Consider the following 22,375-nt stretch of genomic DNA (forward strand, 5'->3'; position numbering starts at 1 on the left):
AAATTACAACCTTGAGAGATAATTGCTCGGGAATTACTGATGTCGTGTCCTATTTGATTTCACTTAAAACTCAGTAAATAACAGAAAATCTTGCAATTTGATATAAGTAACATATTATAACGCGAAAAAGAATTGTGAAATTTAGCAACGTGAGAAGGAGCGCGTGTTAAGTAACATTAAATACACTAGAATGCAATAAACCAGTTTCAGAAGAGGTTGGAATTAAGAATATAGGGGGAAATGACCACAGAAAGCTTAGAATTGTGATGGAGGAGAAAAATTAGTGTTTAAAATAGACTGGAAAATAAGACAGAATGCTGTATTAGCGCAATACAGTAAAGAAGATTATAGTTTTGAAATAGAACAATTGGAACGAAATATAACACAAGATAATAGAGTAAGAATATAAAACAAAAGAAGAGAATATGTTAGACTAGTACACAACAGAAAAAAAAATACAAAAAGGAACAGAGAGTAAGAGAAGAAAATATATCACAACAAAGATTGAATGAAGATAAGAAAAGAATAGAAGGTAGATATTAGAACAAAACAGGAGACAATAGTTTGAAAATAATTGAAAAGGACATGTTAGAACAAAATAGAACAGAACAACGTACATTGAAATAAACTGGAAAAGAAAATATTAATTCTGAAGTAGATTAAATGAAACATATGAGATTACATTAGAGCAAAATAAAACACAAAAAATATATCAGACTAAAAAAGAGAATAGTTTTAAAATAGAACAGTGAAGAATAAATGGAAATATATTAAACAAAATATAACAGAAGAAAATATATCAGACTAAAAAAGAGAATAGTTTTAAAATAGAACAGTGAAGAATAAATGGAAATATATTAAACAAAATATAACAGAAGAAAATATATCAAACTAAAAAAGATAATAGTTTTAAAGTAGAACAGTGAAGAATAAATGGAAATATATTAAACAAAATATAACAGAAGAAAATATATCAGACTAAAAAAGAGAATAGTTTTAAAGTAGAACAGTGAAGAATAAATGGAAATATATTAGAACAAAATATAACAAAAGAAAGTATATCAGACTAAAAAAGAGAAGAGTTTTAAAGTAGAACAGTGAAGAATAAATGGAAATATATTAGAACAAAATATAACAGAAGAAAATATATCAGACTAAAAAAGAGAATAGTTTTAAAGTAGAACAGTGAAGAATAAATGGAAATATATTAGAACAAAATATAACAAAAGAAAGTATATCAGACTAAAAAAGAGAAGAGTTTTAAAGTAGAACAGTGAAGAATAAATGGAAATATATTAGAACAAAATATAACAGAAGAAAATATATCAGACTAAAAAAGAGGATAGTTTTAAAATAGAACAGTGAAGAATAAATGGAAATATATTAGAACAAAATATAACAGAAGAAAACATATCAGACTAAAAAAAGAGAATAGTTTTAAAGTAGAACAGTGAAGAATAAATGGAAATATATTAAACAAAATATAACAGAAGCAAATATATCAGACTAAAAAAGAGAATAGTTTTAAAGTAGAACAGTGAAGAATAAATGGAAATGTATTAAACAAAATATAACAGAAGAAAATATATCAGACTAAAAAAGAGAATAGGTTTAAAATAGAACAGTGAAGAATATATGGAAATATATTAAACAAAATATAACAGAAGAAAACATATCAGACTAAAAAAAAGAGAATAGTTTTAAAGTAGAACAGTGAAGAATAAATGGAAATATATTAAACAAAATATAACAGAAGTAAATATATCAGACTAAAAAAGAGAATAGCTTTAAAATAGAACAGTGAAGAATAAATGGAAATATATTAAACAAAATATAACAGAAGTAAATATATCAGACTAAAAAAGAAAACAGTTTCAAAATAGAACAGTGAAGAATAAACGGAAATATATTAGAACAAAATATAACAGAAGAAAATATATTATACTACAAACGAGAATAGTTTTATAATAGAGCAGTAAAAATGAATAAGAATATACTACAACATAGAATAAAACAGTAGAATATAATTAGAAGAGATCAGAACATGATGACACAAAACTACAATGAAATAAAAAAAGTAGAATACATTAGACTGGAAGAATAAAACATATAACTGATATGAATATAATTTTATAGAATGAGATGGAAAGAAGCAGTATACAGTTGTATAGGCTATGCAGCTTCAAGACTCCCTCGAAATATCTTCAATGTGAATACACTATGTTGATTTTAACACGGAAGACTAATAACAAGAAAAGTTTCAGCACATATTGTATATTTTTCATTAATAATCTTCCTCGTATGTAATCGTGAAAATTGTGTAACTAATTCAACAGTTCGTAGCATAAACACGCGTGAAAAAATGACTTTCATACTCCATCGGCAAAGTCTATCGTGCTATCAAAAAGGAGTGCGTTATATGGCAGTAAAAATGTTTAATAGCCTCCCTATCGATATAAAAAATGAAACTCAAAACATAAGATTATTTAGGACCAAATTAAAGAAGTACCTAATTTCTCACGCCTTCTATTCTTTAGGTGAATTCATGACATTCAACAACATATAATGAATATTTCTGTTTTGTTAAGTATCGATACTAACCCCTTGTGTTGTACTAGTAGACTATATTGTAAAACCCTTCTGTTATATGTTTGAACTAGGCTATAGCTATAATTAAGACTTTATATAGTTCTATTAAAATTCTTTTCACTTGTTACATATTCTAGCTGTGAAGCGATGTACAAATACCATAGATTGCAAATAAATATAATACAATACAATAATTATAATACGAGAAGAAACATTTCATTTCGCAGAGTCAAAAAGTTTCACGGCTCCTGGTATGAAATATGACTTCAGCTACGGCTTAAAGCTATATAATATTCTCATATCACAATGCCCTGACTTAGAAAATGTAAGTACGATTCAATTTAAAATGCAAATTAAAGATATTATTAAGAAAAATTAAAATAGAAGTAGATAATTGTTAAATAAAAAAAGGTAAAAAAGGTAAAGGTATCCACGTAACATGCCATGAAGGCACTTAGGAGGCATGGAGGTAGAGCCCCATGCTTTCCATGACCTCGGCACTAGAATTAGGTGGTGTGGTCGGCACCACGCTCTGACCGCCTTTTACCCCCGGGAAAGACCCGGTACTCAATTTTATAGGAGGCTGAGTGAATCTCGGAGCCGTTCTGAAAGTTTGGCAACGAGAAAAAAAATCCTATCACCACCTGAGATCGAACTCCAGACCTTCCAGTCCGTAGCCAGCTGCTCTACCAACTGAGCTAACCGGCCGCCAATTAATTGTTTAATAATAATATTATTTACTTATTAATATCAGTTATAAACTCTTCAAATTGTAATTATTTATTTCAATTGTGATTTGAGATTTTCCTTTTCGTTTCACAAATCACATGCATCTTGTTCCGACCACAGTGAGTTGTTCCTTGCCCCCTAACCTCCCACTTATCTGCGTACATATCAAACACAGCTTGACCGCCGCTGTTTTGGTGAGTAATGGGATCTACAGCATACATTTTAAAGCAAATTCATCCCAGTGCTGATAGCTGCAGCGCTTCCGAGATATCTTATCAGAAAATGTTTAATATTATCAGTCTGTGCGTGAGATTCGTGTTGACTGGAAGTGTGGAGTGCATCGCTTTATCCTGATATCACCGATCCAGGTTCCGTAAAATAATATAACTTTTATTCATAGTTACACCTTATGCACTCAATGGTTATAAAGCTGACTGGATGTTATATTAGAGTGATAAATTCTTTCTGTGTTGTGGAATGTTTGTCGTTTTTAATATAATGTCTTGTATTGTCTTAAGTGGACCGATATAGTTCAAATTCCACCTTACTGTAGTAGTAGTAGTAGTAGTAGTAGTAGTAGTAGTAGTAGTAGTAGTAGTAGTAGTAGTAGTAGTAGTAGTAGTAGTAGTAAGATTATTTTGCCTGGCAGAGTTAAGGCCATGAGGCCTTCTCTTCCACTCAACCAGGTCTCAATAATATACATGAAATACAAAATTAGATTACAAAACAACACAAAAGAAAATACCTTAGAAATTACATGAAATATAATAGAAAATTACAAATAGTCAAGATCAGTTACATAAAATAAAATTACAAATAGTCAAGATCGGTTACATAATATATAAAATAAAGTAGAAAATTACACATAATCAGAATCAGTTACATAACATAAGGGGAAAAAAACACAAGCACGCACGCACACACACACACACAATTTATAAGACCTAAAATGCTCGAGATAAATTCGACGATTAATTCACTTGAGATATATTATACAGTTAATATACTAATAGGAGAATACATGTGGGTTACAAGACATAAAATGTTGATTAGCAAAGTCGTACTAAATGGCATACAAATACAAATGATTAAGTAATATATCAAGACAATAAAAAAAAAAGAAGAGAGAGGAGAAAAAAATAACAACTTGGTCATTTAAGACTACTTAGAAACTTCCTCAAGAGTCTAGTTCTGTTCATTAAAAACATTTCTAAGTAGAGTGTGCTTAAAAGATTTTACACTCCGACTGCTCCTGATTTCCTGTGACGAGGAATTCCAGGAACGAGCTGTGTGTATTGTGAAGGAAGCAGAGTAGAGAGGCGGTTGATGGAATGGAATTGATAGAACAAGGTTACGCTGTGAATGTGTATCACGGTTGTGGTGGGATGCTAAAAGTGTGAAGCGAGGAACTAGGTAAATAGGTGTGGAATTATTGAAAATCTGATACAGCAAACAGAGTGAATGAACTGAACGTCGGAGTTCCGTCGCATGTAAACTTCTGTAGTGTCTGATATGGAAGTCACTTGACAATAACGGAGAAAAGGCTCTCCTCTAACAATTACGAAATTAAAAAATAACTTACTTAGTTGTTATAATAAGAAAACTTGTAATTATAAATTGAGATGTCCTCTGGAACAAAATATTATGTAGGTTATTTTACGACGCTGTATCAACATCTTAGGTTATTTAGCGTCTGAATGAAACGAAGGTGATAATGTCGGTGAAATGAGTCCGGCGTCCAGGACCGATAGTTACCCAGCATTTGCTCATACTGGGTTGGGGGAAAACCCAGGGAAAAAAACCTCAACCAGGCAACTTGCCCCGACCGGGATTCGAACCCGGGCCTGGTTTCGCGAACAGACGCGCTAACCGTTGCTCTACAGGTGTGTACAAGAACTTATGTACAAAATCTTGAATTTGAGATACAGAATATCAAATATTTTTAATCTGGTATAATAGCATTGCGTAGAACGATATTCAAATGTTTGTAGATGGCGCTGTGTTTGTTGGAGGTAAATAATATTTTGTGAGGATGGAGTTGTGTTACTAGGAATTCAATATATGCTAGAAACAAAAAAAACGATGTAACGTACGTTAAGTTGTAATTGCATGGAAGGCCTGAATTATTATTATTATTATTATTATTATTATTATTATTATTATTATTATTATTATTATTATTATTATTATTATTATTAAAATATATTTTTATTGTACTAAATGTTTAATTATTGTTTTATTTAGGACTTGAAGGTGATTTAATTTGTTCTAATCTAATGTCTTGTGTTTTGTTTTTGTGTTTATGTTATTGTTTTGTAATTCTATAATGCAAAAAAGTCTTGTTATTTTGTGTTTTGTATTTATATTTTGTTCTGATTTTTGTGTTGTGGTTTGCATTTGTATTTTTGAATTTTTTATTTTATTTATTTATTTATTTATTTATTCAATTCTGGTAGTGTTAAGGCTATGGGGCCTTTTCTTCCACACTTGCAGAAGTGTCTTGTTCACGTGACAGAATAATGCATCTTCTTAAAAATGGACATGGTTGAAAAAATTAAAATACAAATTGCGAAATTCAGACATTTGAAAGTACCTCAAATTAGTCAATAATTAAAATCATCTGTATTAGGTTAGGCTTTGCAAACAAACCTATGACGTTGTGAACGTAAAAACAAGTGCCACAAGCTCCCATTCAAAACTGACCACTATGCATACAACATTCCTTTTGTGGAATTCGTTCACAGGTGAGTGTCTTCAGACATCGATATGGAGAATGACGGCAAAGATATAATATTTGAGGACTTCCATGGACCAATCGTTGATAAGTACCTCAAATCTAATCAGTCAGTGACCAGCAGCGGGTTCTGCAAAGCCTGGCCGTCTGGGTGTGTGCTGCCCGTTGGCTATGTCGAAGAAGCAGAGAGGATTCGACGCCTGGGCGTTCGAGAGGACGACGTCTGGGTAGTCACGTACCCAAAATGCGGTGAGTATAACTTGAATTGAAGGTCATTATTAGATAATCAGTATTTTAATAAACTTAAATATTTTATCGATGTTTCTACTCATGAGTACGAACACTTTCTGTGACTGTACACCCATAACCATTACAATGTACTCATTTTCGTAAGAATTAAAACATTCCTCACTTGAATACGCACTCATCTACACAGCCTTCTGGATCATTTAAATGTGAGCACGCAGTCGTGTCATCTATGCTCTTTCACCACATCGCAAGGGATGCTCAACTGTTTATAGACATTCACTCGTTATCGGTATGCTTTAGTGTTATTGCTTCGGTTTTCTTAATTTTTATAATGGATTCTGCCCCATGAATAACATTCGCAAATCTTTTGAGGGAATATCCTGATTTATTAACAAACACAAGTTACCCGCTGTTAGGAAGGGTAAGAAATGAAAATGAAAATAAAAGCCATGTGGGGGAAGAACAATGATCTAAATTCAATTTAAAAATAAATAAACAAGTAAACAAATATATAAATAAACAAATAAATAAAATAAATAAAAAAATAAGTAAATAGGTAAATAAATAAATAAGTAAATAAGTAAATAAATAAATAAGTAAGTAAGTAAATAAATAAATAAAGTAAATAAATAAGTAAATAAATAAATAAGTAAATAAATAAATAGATAAATAAGTAAGTAAATAAATAAATAAATAAGTAAAGAAATAAGTAAGTAAATAAGTAAATAAGTAAATAAGTAAATAAATAAATAAGTAAATAAATAAATAAGTAAATAAATAAGTAAACAAATAAGTAAATAAATAAATAAATAAATAAATATGGAAATAAATAAATAAGGAAATGAGTAAATAAGTAAATAAATAAATAAGTAAATAAATAAATAAGTAAATTAATAGATAAATAAGTAAATAAACAAATAAGTAAATAAATAAGTAAATAAATAGATAAATAACTAAATAAATAAGTAAATAAATAAATAAGTAAATAAACAAATAAGTAAATAAATAAGTAAATAAATAAATAAATAAGTAAATAAATAAATAAATAAGTAAATAAATAAATAAATAAATAAGTAAATAAATAAATAAGTAAATAAACAAACAAATAAATAAATAAGTAAATAAATAGATAAATAAGTAAATAAATAAGTAAATAAACAAATAAGTAAATAAATAAGTAAATAAATAGATAAATAAGTAAATAAATAAGTAAATAAATAAATAAGTAAATAAACAAATAAGTAAATAAATAAGTAAATAAATAAATAAGTAAATAAATAAATAAGTAAATAAACAAATAAGTAAATAAATAAGTAAATAAATAGATAAATAAGTAAATAAATAAATAAATAAATAAATAAGTAAATAAATAGATAAATAAGTAAATAAATAAGTAAATAAATAAATAAATAAGTAAATAAACAAATAAGTAAGTAAATAAGTAAATAAATAAATAAGTAAAGAAATAAATAAGTAAATAAATAAGTAAACAAATAAGTAAATAAATAAGTAAACAAATAAGTAAATAAATAAATATGGAAATAAATAAATAAGGAAATAAGTAAATAAGTAAATAAATAGATAAATAAGTAAATAAATAAATAAGTAAATAAACAAATAAGTAAATAAATAAGTAAATAAATAGATAAATAAGTAAATAAATAAGTAAATAAATAAATAAGTAAATAAATAGATAAATAAGTAAATAAATAAATAAGTAAATAAACAAATAAGGAAATAAATAAGTAAATAAGTAAATAAATAAGTAAATAAATAAATAAGTAAATAAACAAATAAGTAAATAAATAAATAAGTAAATAAATAAGTAAATAAATAAGTAAATAAACAAATAAGTAAATAAATAAGTAAATAAATAGATAAATAAGTAAATAAATAAGTAAACAAATAAGTAAATAAATAAGTAAATAAATAGATAAATAAGTAAATAAATAAGTAAATAAATAAATAAATAAGTAAATAAACAAATAAGTAAATAAATAAGTAAATAAATAAATAAGTAAATAAATAAATAAATAAATAAATAAGTAAATAAACAAATAAGTAAATAAGTAAATTAATAGATAAATAAGTAAATAAATAAATAAGTAAATAAACAAATAAGTAAATAAATAAATAAATAAATAAATAGATAAATAAGTAAATAAATAAGTAAATAAACAAATAAGTAAATAAATAAGTAAATAAGTATATTCCCCAAGTTTTTGTACCATGCACACAGCCGGATCATGATTTGTGAACCCAATGTTACCTTTTTGTTATTTTATAACTTGTATTTATCACCAAATGTATTGACAGATATTCTTGTAAAGCTACAGAATTTATTATTATCACTCCGTAGTTCAATTATATATTTCTGCAAAATATTTTCTTTTCCTCGTTTTCCATTTATTAGATATACCCACAAAAAATGTTTGCCTTTGTCTTCTGCACAAGCAACTTTCATCCAGTGCCATTCACCACAACCACATCACTCCCACCGCCTTTGCAAGACTGCTGCTGCTCCTTGTCTCCCACTGCTCTAATGTTTTCGGGAGAAGAAAAGTTTCCGTTTCAAGGACGAATGTTAAAATACGAAACAAAAACCTTATTAAACAAAGTGCTTTTGGCAAAACAAAATTGTTTTCGGTTTCAACAAAAAAGTTTCTATTTTAAACAAAACCGAATCTGGTGAAAACAGTTTTGCTAAGTAATTGTGCCTTAAGAATTCTCTTATAAACTATTTTTACGCTCTTTTTTAGTTTGTTATTTAACGACGCTGTATCAACTACTAGGCTATTTAGCGTCAATGAGATTGGTGATAGTGAAATGGTATTTGGCGAGATGAGGGCGAGGATTCGCCATAGATTAGCTGACATTCGCCTTACGGTTCGAGAAAACCTCGGAAAAAATTCAACCAGGTAAGCAGCCCAAGCGGGAATCGTAACCTCTCTCGATCACAACTCTGGATCGGCAGGCCTTAGCCGACTGAGCTACATCGGTGGCTCCACATATTGTGCCATTTTCTGTCCTTTTCCAAAAATATGTATTTTTCTTATCACCAACAACAGAAACAGCAATAATAATAATAATAATAATAATAATAATAATAATAATAATAATAATAATAATAATAATAATAATAATTTTAATAGGGTCAAGTAATTTAACAATCAATCGGATTTCATTTACTGTAGCAGTAAATTTTCTAGTTGAGCTAAAATGAATTATAAATTACGAAGTTAGATTAACATAGGATCTGTGAATAACCTTCCCTTCCCTTATCTTGCTACGCAAAGTTACAGTTTTGCAACATTAAAACCATTAATGGAAATGATTCTCATTCCAACGTTTTGTGTAGGCACAACTTGGACGCAGGAAATGACATGGCTTTTGGTCAACAATTTGGACTACGATGCAGCTAAAGCAACCTCGATTGTACGCAGATCACCGTTTATGGAGTAAGTAGAGATTTATGGCACAAGCAAAGATATAAAATTAAACCCCTCATACAAGATCAAGAGTACTGCAACAGTCTATGCCAAAACTTTTACGAATAATTAATTTTAATTAATACAAATTTTTGTGATCCAGTTTACAACAGACCTAATTTCAGAGGTAGATTCTGACTTTTTCATTACATCATGTATGAAAGTATTTGATGCTAAAACAATCATGCATCGGAGTGACATCTAGCAGAACTACAGGCACTGGAACACAGGCTAACAAAAACACGAAAAAAAAATCGGGGGACGCCCTCTTATGGAGAGGTCCACGAGGTTTCAAGCATAGAATTACATCAATAGAGTTCCTGGGGTGAAACGCAGTACTGGGTGTTCAGTTCAAAGTGTGTCATGGCTCGCTGTATGCCGTCACGTGGCTAGTCGATGAGTCTAGAGAATTCAATCTTCCTACACTTCCGCAGAGGTGTATTACTTATCTGCCAGAGAAGTTGCCTAGCAAGTACGGCGTTCATTCAGAAGAGTACTTACCGATACGTACGGTAACGCCGGTAGTGGCAGGAATGTGAACTGTTTCGAAACATGTACTGAGGTGAGTTTTTTCTTACTGTCGGGATATGGGGAGAGGGTTAAGGCGATTACTTACGTATTTGTTGACATTAACTTCGACGGTCAACATGGACACGGAGCATTTGATTTGTATTGTGGAATGTTGCCGTACGCAACCGATGATAACAAATAAGTTACCCTGCGTACGACTTGGCCGCGCAAAACACAGTTCGAAAGAGGTTATGATAGCACACAGACCGTAGAGACCGCCATCTGTTGCTACGACGTTCAAGTTATACCGTACACGTTCTCAAGTTCAGATTGAACGCCTTGAATAATAGACAACTTCTCTGACACAAAAGCTGAAACTCGTTTCAAATCGCTGACTCATCAACAGTGACGTCATGACACACTTTGAAATGAACACCCAGTAGTTTTAGCCGAAGAAAATTCGAAAGAAATAAAGTTTTCGAAAAAATAAAGTTGATTTACTTTTTAAAATTCTATCCCCTTTATCTCAACATACACGCGTTTTAAATTCGTTCTTCATCAATCCTCCTGTTTTCTTTCCAGTGCGAGCTATTAGATGTCGCCATCCGTAAAACTAATTTTATAATTCTAATCCAAAGCAAATAATGTAACATGTACACATGCAGTGTGCAGGTCTATGTAAATTGATGTTAAATATTCCGGGGACAAATTCCTAACAAAAAAAAAAAAACACTGAAAAACTTTCACATGAAAATGGTTAACGAAAATGCTCAGTTCTATAGTTAGTAAGGAGTCTGCCCTTGAATTGACTCCTGAAGGGCAGCAAATTGAAATTGCTTTCATGTTGTAACTTTTTTCTTCAGTACAGGCCGTGAGATTTGTTTTCGTTTATTTGATTGTGTGTGTGTTATTTTTAGTTGTTTGCACACTAACAATAATGTACTCAGTGAGTGAAGTGACAGATATCGGTGGTTTGTCTGAAACGAATTGGACCATTTAATGGATTATTTACCTCTGGATGTTATTCTTCGAACGTAGTACCTGCGTGATGATGTTGCAGTTCACTTTATTCTGAGAGTTCATCGTCAACTGAATCGCCGTTTTTTGCGAACATGGATTGGTCGAGGGGGATTCACTGAATGACCTGCCCGATCGCCAGATTTAAATCCAATGGATTTTTATTCTTAGGGACATTAAAAATCCATAGCTTATGCAAATTCTTTACCTAAAATTGACGTTCTGAGAGAGCGTATCCCAAATGGATTTGAGCAAATACGAAACAGTCCAGGCGTCTTCAACAGAGCACGCGAAAGCATGGAATGGGAACGCAGTCTCAGGGAATGAATTGAGGCACGACGAAGCCACTTTGAGCAATTTTTGTAATAATTTTTTTGTAATAATTTTATTAATAATATCGCTCATACTAACAGCTTATTCTTTCTTGTGTCGAAAGGTTCGGCAGCCTTACCAAGGGCAGCAAGTCGGACGTGCCGGACACTGTGTCCATAGTGGAAAACCTGAAACCTCCCCGAGTCATCAAGAGTCACTTGCCTCTTCAGTTGCTGCCGTACCAGCTGTGGACTGTCAAACCCAAAGTAAGTAGCGACTACCTAACGTACTCTTCCTCTCTCACACGTCAAATGGCGAGTTTCATTAACATCTGTTAAAACTTAACGATCTCTTAGGACCATTTTAACAGAATATTTAACAGAATGTACGTTTCATCAACATACGTTACGACTAACGAATTATTAAAACTTATGTTAGTTAATAACAAATTTATGCTAAATAGTGTCAAAATAAGTTAACGGAAATAATGTTTTGTATACTTTTACACATGTACACATACATTACAATACAGGATGATTCACGAGGAAAGGTAAAAAATTTGAGATGTGAATTCTGAAGTCATTCTGAGTCAAAAAGTTCATATGAATATAGGTCCGTTTTCAAACGGTTACGGACATATATGGCTCTTTCATTCACAAAAACCTTTCGGATTCCATTGTACAAGGACATCACTTTATTTTTACCAACATTTTTAACATTAACCTGGCTATACTCGGAAACACTGTTGCCCCCTTCCATTACAGGAGTTTGATGTTACTAGTGCAATATGTAAACAAATCATTTTACTTGGTATAGGAGGAGAGAAAAGTAGTGTATCCATTTATGTTGTAGGGAAATACGATATTACGATTTTCAGTTTGATCATTACTTTTACGGAATTTATCAAAATACAGTAGAGTAGTAACATTAAAAAAAAAAAACTCAACTTTTCAGGCGGCTAAGTTCGTTATGTAATGTCTACTTTATTTAGCATATTAATTATTGATGTTAACATACAATATAGAGAGTGCGTTTAAATTGAGGGGGTGGTAAGTAAAGGGCTGTAAGTGCACTTAAGTTACTTTTGAGAAAATGGGGTTTAAATGTTTAAGCTTTCGTAAAAGTGGTGAAATTTTTATTTAAATTTTAATGTGTGATGCGATTAAAATATCCCTTTGCCACTAAAATTTTAGATACTTTAGCTTACACTGGATGCACTTAACTCATGTTATTACAAATGTCACTAGCATTCCTTTGCTTCTATCCACCTCAGTTCAAAAAAAGCTAATCTGAATTTTTAAACAAGTTGCTGAAAATGGTTGCCGTTCATTACAATGCAGGCTTCAATTCTTTTATGCATATTATTAAAAATATTTTGAAGCATATTCTCTGAAATTGAATTTATCGTGTCTTGAATATAATTTTTAGTGCGATATTATTAATATAGGTTCTTTCTTCTATAGGAAACGCAACTATATTTCTGAAACACACTATACACTGCAGTGTTTACTTGAAGACTTCGAATGCAACAGCGGTCGTAAGTTTGTGTGTCTGGCGGGAGCAACGACATTAGTGAAGGGGTGGGAGTGAAGTACATTCAGAAATGCAGGTACAATAAAAATGCAAGTAAAAATAAAATTATGTCCCTGTACTAACTCGCATTTAGAGACAGATAAAAGACCAATTTAAAGTTTATATTCACGTATGCATACATACATAATATTCTCGATGTCGGGGTCGATGTTTTCGCACATTTTCAAAGGTACCTCCTTCTGCTTCAATGCACTGTTGCGCTCGGGCGTGAATCGCGCTCATGGCTCGGGAGAGTTGCACGTGGCTGTTCTTTATGCGGCATGCAGCATCCAAAATACGGTCGATTAGCGCCTCTCTCTTTTTCACCTTCTTTTGCTATACCAAGTCTTTCATCCAACCCCATAGACAGTAAATACTCTTCGATATGGTACCCTTCTGTTCGGAAAGCGTCGTTCATATTCAGCGACGGCACGCAAGGAACTTCCATCCCACCAACCATAAACATACAAAATATCGGAGTATTCTGCAGTCGAAAATTTATAAGGCATCTTGAAAAAACACAACTTAACACTTCCGATAACTGTACCTGTATAACTACTGTACTGTAGGTAGCTGACTGAACTGCTGTGAACTGATAAGCAATAGGCTAGTGTATCTATGTTATGCGCGGGGTCTGTGTCATTACATCAGATAAGGGCAGGCGATTGGACATTTGTAATGCCCCATCACCCGGTTTGTGAGGTGAATGAACTTATCCACGTCGCTCACAATGCAGATTCCAATGTTAGCATTCATTGCGATCTTGACCTTGTCTCACGTTAGCAGCATATGGTAACGTCTGATTCACATTGGGGCGAGACGTTTTATCTAGCTCCGCCGTCGTTCGAAAACGGACTTATGTTCATATGGACTTTTTCACTCAAAATGGCCTAAGATGTCGTATACTAAATTTTTTACCTTTGCTTGTGAATCACCCTGTATATGTCTCGTTTCCTTCTTTCCGAGAATTTATTCAATAAATTATAACCAAAAAGTCAATAAATGGACTTAGATGATAATGTCTAATGATCTTTCACACATTTCAGATTATCTACGTGGCTCGAGAAGCAAAGGACGTGGCGGTGTCTTACTACCATCACCATCGGCTGGTGACAGCTTACACTGGCACCATTCAGGACTTCGTCGAGGCCTTCGTTGAAGGGTCAGGTAATATAGAGACGGTAGTAAATTGACATTTACTAAAGAATACAAACACTCAAGTCATTTCAAATCATTGAACAGTATATATCCATGTGTATCATATGAGAATTCTTAATGATCAATCGACTTGTAATGTTGGGGACCAATAGGAGTAATGACGAAGGTTAAAGATTCTCAGACGCATATTTTTGCAGCGGAATTTGGTGAGTGTTTTGAAGTGAATAACGGAAACATTACATGTAAATTGTGTAATACAAACATACGAGGTGGCAAGCGACATTACACAGGGTGTTAAAAATAACGTTTACAACGTTTCAGGAATGATAGAGGAGGTAAAAACAAACATCTGTTTTAAGTGACAAACCTTTAGCAGATGCGCCGTTTTGCCGCTAGATGGCCTAAAGGATATATGACTTGACTTCCGTCACAACACACACTGATTAGTTCTGTTTGTGCACGACAAACTTGTAGGGCCTTGTATGTTGCCTAACAGTCTCCGTGGTGGCAATTATTTTGTTTTTTTTTTTTTTTTAAGCGACGTCCAACCAAAACTTTTAGAAAATATCCCAGTGTACATCAGAGAACGAATATGGTTTCAGCATGACGGTGCCCCCTCGTCGTGTCAGGAACCACCTCAATGCTACATTCCCCGATCGTTGGATTGGCAGGTGTAGGCCGGTACCGTGGCCACCTCGATCACCGGACCTATCCCCACTGGATTTTTTTTTGTGGGGAGACGTGAAACGTCTTGTCTATGAGACACCGATCGATACGGCAGAAGACTTAGTTGCTCGCGTTGTTGAAGCTGCACATGTTATTAGAGACAATGTTGGCCTTTTGAGCGTTGCAGACACTCCACAGTGCGAAGGTACCAGTTGTGCAATGCCTTCAATGGACGGCAGTTTGAGCACCACCTCTAAAACGACAATTGGTCTTGTTCTTTATGGATTACAGTAACACTTACGTACACAATAAACGGCGTATCTGCCAAAGTTTTGTCACTTACAAAAGATATTTGTCTTTACCTCCTCTATTATCCCCGAAACGTTGTAAACGTTATTCTTAACACACTGTATACAGAGACATTCTAGCAGATAGATATATAAATAGATAGATAGATAGATAGATAGATAGATAGATAGATAGATAGATAGATAGATAGATAGATAGATAGATAGATAGATAGATAGATAGATAGATAGATAGATAGATAGATAGATAGATAGATAGATAGATAGATAGATAGATAGATAGATAGATAGATAGATAGATAGATAGATAGATAGATAGATAGATAGAGGTAGATAGATAAGATAAGATAAGATAAGATAAGATAAGATAAGATAAGATTAGATATATAGATAGGTAGGTGGGTAGGTGGGTGGGTGGGTGGGTGGGTAGGTAGGTAGGTAGGTAGGTAGGTAGGTAGGTAGGTAGGTAGGTAGGTAGGTAGATAGATAGATAGATAGATAGATAGATAGATAGATAGATAGATAGATAGATAGATAGATAGATAGATAGATAGATAGATAGATAGATAGATAGATAGATAGATAGATAGATAGATAGATAGATAGATAGATAGATAGATAGATAGATAGATAGATAGATAGATAGATAGATAGATAGATAGATAGATAGATAGATAGATAGATAGATAGACAGACATATTTGTTCCATAGTATTCTTACATTTGCTTTATAGCATAGAATAAAGAATATGTCCAATTCTTACGTTTAAATATAAATGCAATACATATACAATGCAAATATGAAATATGTACAGAATTAATACCTTAGGCCCTAATAACAATAATATTTTATACAATGTAATATGTTTACCATTTAATAGTATTAAAATATTTACACAGAATAAAAGAAAGGAGGAAACTCAAATCCACGAATAATTCTATGATAATTATACTGCACATAACGAAAGGTACGTAAAAATATATCTTTGTAATGCTATGTAGCGTATATTTACTTTTATAGCTGTCCAGATTTGTTTATGAGGACCTTGTTATTCGTGTAATCGACCGCAGAACTAAGTCAATGTCCTCGTACTAGCTCACGTCCCCGGCCTATGTACATACTTCAATCAACTTGTGTAATTGGTCCCCAACATTACAAGCCTAACGATCAGTAGACTTCAGGGATAAGTTACATAATAAATAAGATTGCGAACAAAACGTTATATTACCGTGTCCGGTTTTTAGGTTAAATATAACGAACATTTATAACCTTCATTATACAGAAAGAGCCAATAAAATATGAACGATTTTATTAATTAATAACCTTGAACTAATTTTATATATTTAAATTATTATTGCTCATGTTTAAAGAAGGATGTGGAAGATTCATGCACGATGAATAACACTTTCAAAATGACCACCGCGAATGTTGCTGAATAACTGGTTGCAAGTCGATTATATATACCGTGCAACTAGGGGTGTACATATCGAAGTTGTTTGAATACAATATAAAATACAAGAATTTCTGTATGAGACATCAGTTTCTATCATTAAATTATGGTTACTTTGAAATATGGCCTCCATGTTCTCCAGATATTACTTCTCTGGACTTTTTCTTGGGGAGTTTTGTAAAGGACCGAGTATACCACACGTGTTTGAAGAACTTGTGTCATTTCAGACGCAAAAATGAAGTAACCGAACATCTCATTAAAATTAAAACAAAATTATATTGCATTAAAATTCAATACGTGTCAACCCTGTTGAGGATCATATGCAAAATAATCAAGAAAAGACTTTGAAGAGTATGCTGCAGGAATGGAACCATGACAGAATGTGATGAAATACAGTATCAGTGATGGTGTGACAGGTCATAGAATCTGTGAAACTTGGACTGTCACTTTGAGAGAGGAACAGAGATTAAGGGTGTTTGAGAATAAGTTTCTTAGGAAAATATTTGAGGCTAAGAGGGATGAAGTTATAGGAGAATGGAGAAAGTTACACAACACAGAACTGCACGCATTGTATTCTTCACCTGACATAATTAGGAACATTAAATCCAAACGTTTGAGATGGGCAGTGCATGTAGCACGTATGGGCGAATCCAGAAATGCATATAGAGTGTTAGTTGGGAGGCCGAAGGGAAAAAGATCTTTGGGGAGGCCGAGACGTAGATGGGAAGATAATATTAAAATGGATTTGAGGGAGGTGGGATATGATGATAGAGACTGGATTAATCTTGCTCAGGATAGGGACCGATGGCGGGCTTATGTAAGGGGGGCAATAAACCTCCGGGTTCCTTAAAAGCCAGTAAGTAAGTAAGTAAGTAAGTAAGTAAGTGAGTGAGTGAGTGAGTGAGTGAGTGAGTGAGTGAGTGAGCAAGAAAGGTCATAGAATAGTAAATTCAAGGTCAGAACGTGTTAAAAACTAATGAATTCTATATAAGGTCATATTTCATTTAGGGAATGTACAGAATTAAGTGAAATAAAGAATACACTAATACAGTGACTCCCAACCTGTGGTCCGCGGACCCCTGGAGGTTATCAACAATAATTATGATTTACTAACATTTTGTTGTGTACACACAGAAATGAGAGTTATAAGTTATAGTTCTATTTTTTTTTCCAAAGAAACAGAGCAATTTTCTTCCATAACGAAGTTATTTCTTCCATTTCCATAATATATTTCATCCGCTTAAAAATTATGCGAAAGTTTTTGGCATTACGAATTTAAATTACACAAAGAAATATTCATAAAATTACAGAATAAATACGCCTAAAATATTTATTGAACTCAAGCAATGTTGTTTTTTAATTTAAATTGAAGAACTACAAAATTCAAAGCCCGTTCATTATTTTGGAACTATCCTACAAGCATGCGTATATTCCTTTTGAGGAAAATACAATGTTTGTGAATCACAATATTCTTTGTCTAATGTTTCAATTTTCCTTTTCAGTTATGTATGGATCACTATGGGACCACATTCTAGAATTCTGGAAAATTCGTGATGAGCCTTACATATTGTTCAACACTTACGAAGAAATGAAAAAAGTACGTGGAAAATGTTTACATTATTAATTAACTTAATATTTTTTTGTGTTAACAAACAAATTAACAATCCTTGTTCCATGATATTGAACACTCACAAATTCATAATGATTTCTGATCTATAGGAATCCGAACAAATGACACGATTTTTACACACCCATGCACTTACAGAGACTGTATTTTCACACTTTACTTTAATTGATCTTTCATATAATGTATTTGTGGAACTAAATCTTAAGGCCATGTCCTGTAAACATAGAGTCAATTGGGATAGCTTTGTACACGAATATAATATTTTTATGCTTACTTATAATAGTCTCTATTGAAATTGATGTTTAAAAGTAAATTATTTGAGAAAACTGGTTATTTTATGATTTGAGACATAATGAACAAAAAAATCGTATTTTAAATACTAGGTGAAATTTGACATTTAATGGTGGTACCAAGTTACATGACTATTTGGGGAAACTTTGTACCACATTGTGTTTGCCTATAATTAAATCCAATTCTCTATATTTCCCTCCAAATTCAAGGTAACTTTTGAACATACAATAAGAAAATACATGAGATTTTATTTCACCATCGAGATATATCTGGAGAACTTACAGGAATCTAATGATTTGTATTGTTTATTCGAATACTCATGTCACTAATGCAAGCAGTGTATTCATTAGAATCAGATACCCAACTGCTGAAGGCGTTAGCCTTTGAACTAGCAGTTTATTTATTTTCCCTGGTAGAAACAATTTACCTTTTGCTACAAAACAGTGCTTTTTAAACTTTATGAGTTCCAGGACACTTTTCATATGATGTGTCTTTTGCTGGACCCCATAAGATATTAATTTTATACGTTTGCTTAGTACAAGTACGAAAAATATTTTCATGTATATAAGATATCAATTTTTCACTTCACAAAATATTACGATCTATAGTGTAGTTTAAGTATTTTGCAAAAATTAGCTTTGTTAAACATAAAAGTGTTAAACATAATTACAACATTATTTAATGAAAATTTAAGATACATTTTTTGCTGGGATTACTATTACTCTCTACTATTACTGAGTACAATAATAATTATTGTTATAAAAATAAAAAGTGAGAAGTCAATGAGTCTAATTGTGCTGGGAAATAATGTTTATAGTGTTGGCACTTAAATTTCAAAAGCAATGAAACTATATGTTCCTGCAAAAGCATGATGAGGAAAACTAAACTTTCACAGTATATACAGTATTCATGTCCCTGTGAACACCCACACAAACAGTCGACCACCTGTTATTCGAGTGCCCGCTACAAGAACGCAAGAGATACCGGCTAGGAACCCATCTTAGCATGTGTGATACAACTTTCTTACCACCAATAACAAAAGTTCTTCTGAAGCAATGTTGCTTAAAGGAATTTCACAGATTTATTACAGATGTATTTAAGACCTTGTAGAATAATAGTAATTAGTAACAGTGCCCTATTTATTCTTCTTGGAGCCAAATTTGTAATTTTTAAAATGTGTGGTTACTATGTTGAAGTGTATGTGTTGTAACGGATGCTTGATTTGTTATGTATGTGAGTCAGTTATGGGATGCTTGATGTCGTCGCAATGTCGTAATTATAGTTTGATTGTGTTTGTGTGACCATTGTGTATTAATTTATGATGTATGGTACGAAAGCTGCATATTTGTGTTATAGAAGTGTTACGTATGTGTGTTGTTAATGTTTTTTGTATGTCTCAAATTGATGCCTGATGTTTGTTTTGCAATCGCAATGCCCAATTTACGGATTGTTTACGTTTTGTTTACATCGCGTAAGCTAATTTAATTTTTTTTTTCCATTTCTCTTTATGCTCATCTTTTTTTGTGTATAAAACTATAGCCCTAACATACATATGTAAAATAGGGCTAACCCCCATTTTTGTACAATAATAATATACAGTATTTTCAGTATCAATCAATATATAGTATTTTCACATCACTGTCCGGGAATCAAACGCGGGTATCATAAATTTGTGGCCGAAACAGCTGTCACTGAGCCAGAGAAAGGGACTAACAGAGTAATTACAGACACAAAAATGTTCTCTTGTTAATTGTTTTACTTCTTCCTTCAGGACTTGCCGGGAGTCGTGCAGCGGACTGCCAAGTTCCTGAACCGCAGTCTGGACTCGAGACAGCTGGAAGAGCTCTGCGAACATCTGAGCTTCGAGTCAATGAAGAAAAACCCTTCCACGAATTTGGAAGAACAGTTGTCTAGAGAATCGCGGCCGAAGATAGAGGGGAAAGTAGAACCTTTCATGAGAAAAGGCCAAGTGGGAAACTGGAAAGCAGAGCTTACGATGGAAGATGCTGAAAAAATTGACAAATGGACTGAAGAGAAATTAAAGGGGTCAGATTATGTGCTTCAGTAAAAGAGTTGCAAATATATTGTAATAGGAAAAGTGATACGCTTAATGTGTATTTCATGGTATGACGTCTGTACATACGCAATGACATTATGGGATAGGATTTTGTTCAAATAAAGTTTTAAGAATGAGACAGAATTCTCAATTTCTATAAAAGGTGGAAATATTAGTAGCACTTGAACTACAAATAGTCATTGGAAAAAAATATAAATGTACAAACTTAATTGTACGTAAAATTTCTGAGTGATAGAAAACAGAGGGCCAAAAAATGATAAATTACAAAAGGTACGGATGAAGATATTTAAGAAGATTATTGCATGACGCCGAAATAAGAGCATATGTGAATTATTATTGATTTATGAGAGTTATGATGATTTTTTTGGACGTGAATATGTTAGGAGAAAATCCACAAACGATTAAGGAAAACACGGGAATTTTACTTGAAGCAAGTAAAGAGATAGGTTTGGAAGTAAATCCCGAAAAGACAAAGTATATGATTATGTCTCGTGACCAGAATATTGCACGAAATGGAAATATAAAAATTGGAAATTTATCCTTAGAAGATATGGAAAAATTCAAATACCTGGGAGCAACACTAACAAATATAAATGGTACTCGGGAGGAAATTAAACATAGAATAAATATAGGAAATGCGTGTTATTATTCGGTTGAGAAGCTTTTATCATCCAGTCTGTTGTCAAAAAATCTTAAAGTTAGAATTTATAAAACAGTTATATTACCGGTTGTTCTTTATGGTTGTGAAACTTGGACTCTCACTTTGAGAGAGGAACATAGGTTAAGGGTGTTTGAGAATAAGGTGCTTAGGAAAATATTTGGGGCTAAGAGGGATGAAGTTACAGGAGAATGGAGGAAGTTACACAACACAGAACTGCACGGATTGTATTCTCCACCTGACATAATTAGGAACATTAAATCCAGACGTTTGAGATGGGCAGGACATGTAGCACGTATGGGCGAATCCAGAAATGCATATAGAGTGTTAGTTGGGAGGCCGAGACGTAAATGGGGAGATAATATTAAAATGGATTTGAGGGAAGTGGGATATGATGATAGAGAATGGATTGATCTTGCACAGGATAAGGACCGATGGCGGGCTTATGTGAGGGCGGGAATGAACCTCCGGGTTCCTTAAAAGCCAGTAAGTAAGTAAGTAAGTAAGTAAGTAAGTAAGTAAGTAAGTAAGTAAGTATGATGATTTTTTATTTTGTAATTATAGGTTTCTGGTTATCCTAAGTTATAGCAACGTTATCATTCTCACTATGAGATCAGAGGTTCGAAGACCGAAACCCAGCTGAAGTAATTGATTTTTTAAGGCGATGAAAAGCTTGGTCTGACTTCATTAGAAAGAAAAATAAAACTTGTAACCCTTGCACCAGGCTTAAGTACGAACAGAAGCTTGTACCTTGATTTGGAAGATGTCCCGGTGTAATCTGCAACGTTGCTTTTGCAACTTTATGACTGATTTGAGTGCTCCAATACCAGAAAAGTAATATACTGTACCTCACTTTTCACAATCACATTTTCTCACGGAAAATTTTCCTTTGAATGATACTTTTTTCGCAGAAGTTTTGATATACTATTACTAATCACAA

At 32.3% G+C, this 22,375-nt stretch overlaps 1 protein-coding gene across 1 annotated transcript; it reads left to right on the plus strand.

Moving 5' to 3' along the window:
• Positions 1 to 3,555: 3,555 nt before the first annotated feature.
• LOC138697510 (luciferin sulfotransferase-like) lies at positions 3,556 to 20,900 on the plus strand. Its single transcript, XM_069822810.1, has 7 exons — positions 3,556 to 3,686; positions 6,063 to 6,301; positions 9,660 to 9,759; positions 11,753 to 11,894; positions 14,247 to 14,367; positions 18,285 to 18,379; positions 20,472 to 20,900. The coding sequence occupies exons 2-7, from the start codon at positions 6,085 to 6,087 to the stop codon at positions 20,766 to 20,768; spliced, it is 972 nt and encodes a 323-aa protein (XP_069678911.1). The 5' UTR covers positions 3,556 to 3,686; positions 6,063 to 6,084; the 3' UTR covers positions 20,769 to 20,900.
• The last annotated feature ends 1,475 nt before the right edge of the window (positions 20,901 to 22,375 follow it).

Source organism: Periplaneta americana, chromosome 4 (genome assembly GCF_040183065.1).
Source record: "Periplaneta americana isolate PAMFEO1 chromosome 4, P.americana_PAMFEO1_priV1, whole genome shotgun sequence".
Classification (NCBI taxonomy): Eukaryota; Metazoa; Arthropoda; class Insecta; order Blattodea; family Blattidae; genus Periplaneta; species Periplaneta americana.